Source organism: Salvelinus alpinus, chromosome 1 (assembly GCF_045679555.1).
Source record: "Salvelinus alpinus chromosome 1, SLU_Salpinus.1, whole genome shotgun sequence".
Taxonomy (NCBI): Eukaryota; Metazoa; Chordata; class Actinopteri; order Salmoniformes; family Salmonidae; genus Salvelinus; species Salvelinus alpinus.
In genome coordinates, this window is record NC_092086.1 from 55,724,758 (window position 1) to 55,732,360 (window position 7,603).

The following is a 7,603-nucleotide window of genomic DNA, read 5'->3' on the forward strand; positions in this document are numbered from 1 at the left end:
AATAATGTTTATTTGTCAAAGACAAAAATACAACGGCGTGTACAATATATGATGCTAACTAAAAAGGAGAACTGGGTATTCAACAAGAATGGTACTGTATATGGTAAAAGTAACATACAGTACAAAAAAATACACAATGAACAGTGTAGTACAGTTCAATGTGTCTCGGGTGTAGTAAAAGGCAGAGAACTGGTAGCTACGCATTGTTACTACAGATAATGTGATTTAACCAAATCATTTCCGTATCCAATATTGGGAGTTGCAGAATAGGTACTATTTGGTATAGCACAGAGAATGTTCCACCAACCTCAGCGATGCCGTCTTCGTCCTCAATTGGTGGAAACAGGAGTCTCAAAATGTCTGTGTCCAGTTGCAGGGGGTGCGTTTGAATTTAGAAAATGCTCCGTTATTAAAATAAAAACATTTTTGCTCCATCAAGTAATCCAACAGTGTACACCAACATCTTATCTATTTCTAGTCTTCTCAAAATTGATCGCGACAGGTGTGTGTCCACCCCAAAGTGCCGCATGTCATTATGACACACACACAGCCAGCCACACGCACGCACACACACACACGCACACACACACACACAGCCTATATTCAATGGAGAGAGTTCAAAGTTTCATGACTGGCTGACACACTTGCTATTCATGTCAGTGACATGTAACTTATTATCAGGAAGTCCCAGGTAAAGTATAAAGCATGACACACAACAACCAGTCAGATCCCCTCTTACACAAACATCCTTGCCTCCTCTGTGAAGATGTCCAGCTCTCAAACAACCACCACTAATGGGGTGGTGGTCATCACCCATGTCTACCCCTATGGGAACGGGATGGGGGTCGCGGGGGTCGCTTCTACCCCTCACTGTCTGGGACAGACGGTTTTCTCAGTGCTGGGAAGTTTCCGGGCAGGGCATCCAAAAGCGCTTGGGGTAAGAATTTTTTTATTAAAATGACAATTTTGGTTGAATGTAATGGAAGAACAGAAAAAATAAATGTCCTGCTTTGCGCTTCGTTTTTCTCTTACAGACCGTACAGATCATGATTGGTTTGATGATGCTGTTAACAGGGATTGTGATGGCTACAGCCCCGTGGTTGGATAATATTGGAGTAGTCAGTGGAATATTTGTCTGGAGATCGATCATTGTGAGTGAGCTGCTTGAGCTGCTCTGTCTAACAATCCTCCCTTAAGTTTCCTGTCTGCCTGGATGCAAAACAAAACGTCCTCATAGTTAAATCATGTCACTTTAAAAATATATTTCTTTCATTTGAAGTAATGCTTTATAAATAATGACTTGTCTTAACTAACAATTTGTCTTAACCAAGGACTTTTATCAACATATATGTATTTGGCTAACTTTGGTCATACTGTAGAAATATGTGTGTCCCAAATGGCACAGTATTCCCTATATAATGCACTATGTAGGAAATAGGGATACAGTATAAATATGGTGCACTATGTAGCGAATAGGGAGCCATTTAGGATGCAGGCTTGAATAATCTCTTTCTTGTTCCTTCTCAGTATGTAGTTGCAGGCTCTCTCACTGTTGCCGCTGACAACAAACTGAACAAATGTCTGGTCAGTATCAATATTTTTTCCCCAATAAAGTTTAGGCTTTTGATTTATAAAGTTACTCTCTATCTGAAGACATAGAATCTACTATATGATAGGCCCTCATGTTTTCGTTCATCTGCTGGTTTTCCTCCCAAAACACAAGCAGTGGGGGGGCCACTGGCGTTAACTGTGGATTGCCCGTTTAAAGAATCGTAATAACAATGATAAGGAATAACAACATACTGAATTCGGTATTGCGTTTAATTCTTCTGAAATTTCCTTCCACAACCAGCCATTCTCATGTCCTCTTTCTGCTCTCTCTCACTGTCCCTTAGGTGAACGGCTCCCTGGGAATGAATGTTGTCGCCACGGTTACTGCTCTTACTGGCATCATCCTCCATTCTTTAGACAGTGCTGGGATCATGTTGTACTGTGACTCTACATACGATTTCTGTCAACAGTACTGGGTATATACCAAATGCTTTTAATCATCTATAATATTTTATATTGTACTGTTGAATATTTTTTATTAGGCTAATTTAAATTATGCCTACATGTGACATTGGCAACATGGAAGCAATAGTAAGGTAGATAACTGCTATAAAGTTAGTTAATAGTTAATTTTAGTCCACATTGAAACTGAAAGTTCACAAAGTGTTCATAATTGCTCCAAAATGGCGGTGTAGTCTAGTTAACTGCTGTTTCCTGTTCCTCTCTGTCTATAGGTCAGGTCCCAGGGAATATCAGGTGTTTTGGCTGTTTTCTCCTTGCTGGAGTTCATAGTGTCCATTTGTGTCTCGTCATTCGCCTGCAGAGCTGTCTGCCTGTGCTGCCATTCCACCCCTGAGGTGAGTCTATAGACTTAGATTTCTGTCCATATTTTTTTAACAAAATGTTGTAAATCTCAAGGTTATCTACATTACCCAAGTTCTCTGATATTATGAGTTAAGTACATATTTCACAAGTGGAATTTCATTCCAAAAGTCTCACTTTGGGGTCACTAACCATTCCAGCCCGTGGGACTACCGTGCATAAGAGCGCAGTCGAAAGTGTGACGTAGCACGTCAGGCATTGTTGCAAAAGGCTCATGAAGAAACTGAGGGCCAGACTTCTTAATCCACTGCCAATAGGACAGCTATGAGACAGGTATGTCTTGTTCCTGCTCTGTGTAGAGTATGGTGTGTTGTACTGGCTATACCTGAAGCTCCGAGAGGATGTTCCCGAGTTCTCCGAAACGAGCTAACTAAACTACACCATGTGGAGTGAAGGCCGCCCAAAGCCAGAAAGGGCTGAGGGGCATTCACTGTGAACCCTATAAACCTTATCCTGTATAAAGGGGAGTTAGGGTTTAGGATCCCTTTACTAGAACATGTGGGAAGACAGCACCGTTAAAGGCAAAGGCAGTAAAGCGATCCATCTTACCAGGGAGTGTGGCGTCGGTAGTGGAACGTACACGGCACAAGGCGTAGATGTGGTTGGCCAGAGATGGATCCACCTTGAGAGGGCTGCAAAATCAGATTCCTCCATGTTGTGCATGTCCAAGTTCGGGGCATCCTTAATTGGCATCTTGCCAGTAAGGGGCTTATCCCACAAACGTTTTTCGGAGACAAGCTGGGACAACAGGAAGCAGTTGCTTCGCGGTGGCTGTACTAGTGGGAAGTGTCCTCCCATCGTACAGATCCGTTTCTCGGTTTCCGTTCCTCAGGGGAGCCGGCCACTTGATCTCATGTCCGGTGGCGGCTCGCTTAAGCTGTATGCGACATATTAGCACAAACCCATTACACCTTTTTGTTCTAGCCCCAGCTGGGCTTGGTCGTAGGAGGGAAGAGCCACAGCGTCCGCTGGTGGCTGGGAGGCGAACAAGTCTTGAGCCTCTTTTTCAGGACTCAAATTCCAGAGTGCAACACCCTGGCACGCACCCTTCCCCAGCAGATAATGCATAGAAGGAGTGGATCCTTCTTAACAATCTTTGAACCACAAGCACAAGAACGTTGGGATTTGAGTGTTAGCCTCATTTTGGGTAGGGGTAGCGGTAGCCCTTGTGAAGAAAGAAGCCCAGCGGCTGATGGCTAATAATGGTTAGCACAGTAGAGAACGCTATAGCCACGAGGGCTGAGACGTGTTAGCTAGCTAGCAGATACCCGAAGGTGTGCTGTAGCTAGCTCAGTGCTTAGCTAGAGGGGTTGGTCTAGGATAGTGTTAATCCCTTAAGTTAGGTTACACCCGCGACCGCAGAGCCATGTGACTGGGTCGATGGTCTAGTAAGTGCCTGCGACTGAACACAGGTTAACTAGGTGAGGGGGAAAGCTACCAAAGCTACCATGTTGCAGGAAGAATTGTGTGTTCAGTTAGCCTGAGCCTAGCGGCGTGGGCTACTCGAGTCCCACTAGCTAGCTAGCTACAGTAGCTAGCCGGAGGTGACCGAGAGGTAGAAAGAGGGTTTCTTTCTACACAAGCAATACTTCCGTTTTGCAGGCAGAATTGCGAAGCTAGTTTGCTTTGCAGCGAGTTATCCAAGTTAGCTTGTAAAAAAGAGCACAACCAAGTGGTGGTCTCCAATAGAGGTGCCGGTTTCGGTTATAGGGCCAACTGTCCCAGAGTCACGGAAAGAGGACTGATAACGACCAGCAGGAGACAGGGATACAACTTATACTTTATTGCCACACCAAGATTTAACTCTGTTGCAGTGTTCCCCATTTAACTCTGAACGTGTCAAAGTACAAAGTATCTATAACTGGGCTAAAATGTAGCCACGTGTGCACATTTGTTCATAACCTTTGCTAGTTAGTGAATTTTTAGCCCAGTTATAGATACTTTGTACAGTAGTCAGCAATGGGGAAGTGAATGCTTCCTAGAAGAGAACAAAACATGTGCATTTCAAGCCATCTTTGAAAAGCGAGTCTTAAAAGGGCAGTGTTGTATTTAGAGACAGGCTTGAATAAGCTAAGGAGACAATAGGCAGGGAGTAGAATATTTTGTCTGATTCTCTGTAATAATGGTATGGGGGGAAAAATGAATTTTATTTTGTAAAGTGGTTTCTTACATCAAACAACAACAAAATGTTCAGTCACCTCCTTGTCTGAAGGACAAATGGATAAACAGGTTCATGTCAAGCTCTGCATGTTTTTTTCAAAAGTCTTATGGAATGTAGACCTACACTGAACACCACACATTGGCTGCTACTGTAGGCTGAATGATAGAACAGCTATTTCCATGGTAAAATGTTATGGGATGCATTTTCTCCATTGTTCTTTATGTTAGGCCACTCTGGTAGCCTCCATTATGATCAAATAGCCACACTAGCCTACTTGACCACTGTTAGAACTGTAACTTAAAGCAGGTACAGCCTCAGTGTTCACAATAAACATGCGCCAGAACTTTCAGAAGTTCTGTGCAGCAGACCTGAAATTTGTCATTGCCGATTTGAGGGAGCATTGCTGGACATTGTACTTGCAAATATAGTTCAGATGTTGTACTTGTAGTTTCATCTGACTGGTAGCTTAGCATGTAGAGTACGGGACTATAGAACATTCAGGGACATGAGGGCATGAGGTCGAATTCTGGTAAAGGCACACTTTTTTTTAATGTGAAACCACACTTTCTGCAAATTTTTGTTTAAAAAAGTGTTTATTTAGTATACAGTAGTATAAGCTTCTGTCTTAAGCATCCTAAATAATGCCATAGATTCAGTTTTTTAAATGGTCAACTGGAAGGCAAAAAATGGAAGCATGATGTGAATCTGGTTTCCAACTGATTTGTAAGCTACTAAAGACAACCATTTACTGCTGCGCCACAGAGTTTTGCTGAAAATAGTGGGGGGAAAACATCTGTTCATCAAACGCTGCTATTTATTGTTGACCAGCAGATGTCACTAATGTGCATTGTGAACCGATAATGAATCTCTGAGTAATGAAGCGTTTTTCTGCACAATTTGGTGAAAGCCTTCAGAAATCCTAGATTTCCCATCACTATTAATTATTGGCCTAGTAAGTGGCCTAGATTTACCCTAATGCAGTGGTGTTAGGAAACTCCTGGTTTACAGGCCACATCAGGCCTGCAAGTTTCATTATACTGAATATGTGTAATTCCTATTGGAATCCAGCCAGAGTTAGGATATCCCCAAAAAAATTATTCACCCCCAACCTACATTCAGAATGACTGTCAGGATTAGGAAACCTGATTTTTTTTAAACACTACCTAAATAAATTAAACCAGAACAACCATTTTAGTAATGGTCCAATAAATCTAAGTAACTGATTGGATTAGTTCTGAAAAATGTATGTTATTTATCTTTGTGTAGCATAAGATTAATCAATCAATCAATCAATGTACATGCAAAAACACATATGAAAATTAATCCTAACAAAAACTTCCTGCAGTAGAGCATGCTTGGAAATATGATAATGATGGGTGTGGTTTTGATGGGACTATTTTACTCTCCACAGTGTAAAACAATAACTCTGGTTATTAACTCCAACACTGGGGGTTATTTTACACCACTGGGTGTTAATATCACTCTTACAGAGTGATTGTAAACACTACAAATGTTACACTGAAAAATCAACACTGGCCAATTTGCTCATTTATTATCATTTGATGCATCTCAAATGGCATCCTATTCCCTATACTGCAATATATTTTTGACCAGTGCCGTATAGGGGATAGGGTGCAGGCTCTGGTCAAAAGTAGTGCACTATATAGAGGAGGGGGTGCAATTTGGGACATAACAATAGTCAAGGTCATATGATGTCCTGTGTTGTTTTCTCTACAGACTGGGAACTACCCGAAGGTTCCTGAGGGAGACGGTATGGATACAGGGTTTCAACAGAACCACGTGCCTCATCAATACACTGCCTGAGAAACGGGCCTGTGAATCCAATGCTATTTTTCTTGCTGAAATCATGTTCTTATGTAGACCTATGTTTCCGATGCAAGCCAGCCAATGGTTAGCAGCACCACATCACTGATCTGAATAATTTGACAGTTAAATACTGTTAGTGTATTGTAATGTTATGTATGATATTTTGGCTACTATATGGTTAATATTTTTATGTTTTTTCTGTCTCTCATAATTTTCTATAGAAAAATAGTAGCCTTCAGTTATCAACAAAAATCAAAAACAGTGTATCCTTTGTCAATGTTTGTAAATGACATGGGCCTATAATGATGACATTTATTGCAAATACATATCACTGAATAAACTGGAAAAAAATGACAAAAAAAATCGAGTTTGGAGTCACTTTTGTCTTCTGTAGGGTACAATGTAAGTAATGACAAAGTAAGAAAGTAAATACATTTATATTTTCGGAAGAGTGGTTGAAGGGTCTGAAAACATCTTGATAAGGAGGGAGCGTTGGATGTTTGCATTGGGCATTAAATCCTTTCTGTATTGAGTTTGTGCAATATTAAGCCTGGAGCCGAGGCTAGTTCAATAGGTCTATTGGATAAATCTATTTAAATTCAATCACTTTTTGACAGCACTTTTTGATTTGAAAGAAAGCTTCCATACATTGTAAGAAGTGCTCAGAAAGTGACTTTTTGGACCTGAATGCCAAAACATTCAAGAGATAAAGGTGCTCAAAGTTGATCCATTTTGCATACCCCACCATACCATGAGAAATGCATGTCTTCATCACTGGAAAAGTTAAATGTTTGAGATTGATATAATTTAAAATCTTGTTAACAGGGTTATCAAACAAAAAAAATCCCAATTATGTATAAAAAAAAATGTTATCCTCAATTATCTAAAAAGGCATAAACTCAGATAGGTTTTTCACATACTGTTTGTTGTGGCTTAGACCCGATTTGACATCATCTAAGATTTTTGTGTTGTGCACGCCATCAGTTGAGACACATCCGACTCTTGAATACAGGGTGGGTGTCATGTTTTGGCTGATCAATGTATACTAAATGGGAATAACGTAGACATTTCAACTTTCAAATGGTACCACAAAGATTGTTGGAGGTCTACACATCAGAGCATGTTGACTTGAATGGGAATATCTGTTTTAAATTATACTGTCAATCCTCCATAGACAAGCTA

At 40.9% G+C, this 7,603-nt stretch overlaps 1 protein-coding gene across 1 annotated transcript; it reads left to right on the forward strand.

Moving 5' to 3' along the window:
- Positions 1-728: 728 nt before the first annotated feature.
- On the forward strand, positions 729-6,762 carry LOC139581015 (membrane-spanning 4-domains subfamily A member 4A-like). The gene is made up of 6 exons (XM_071410315.1): positions 729-937; positions 1,035-1,151; positions 1,528-1,584; positions 1,896-2,027; positions 2,286-2,408; positions 6,332-6,762. The coding sequence occupies exons 1-6, from the start codon at positions 767-769 to the stop codon at positions 6,416-6,418; spliced, it is 687 nt and encodes a 228-aa protein (XP_071266416.1). The 5' UTR covers positions 729-766; the 3' UTR covers positions 6,419-6,762.
- Positions 6,763-7,603: the final 841 nt, after the last annotated feature.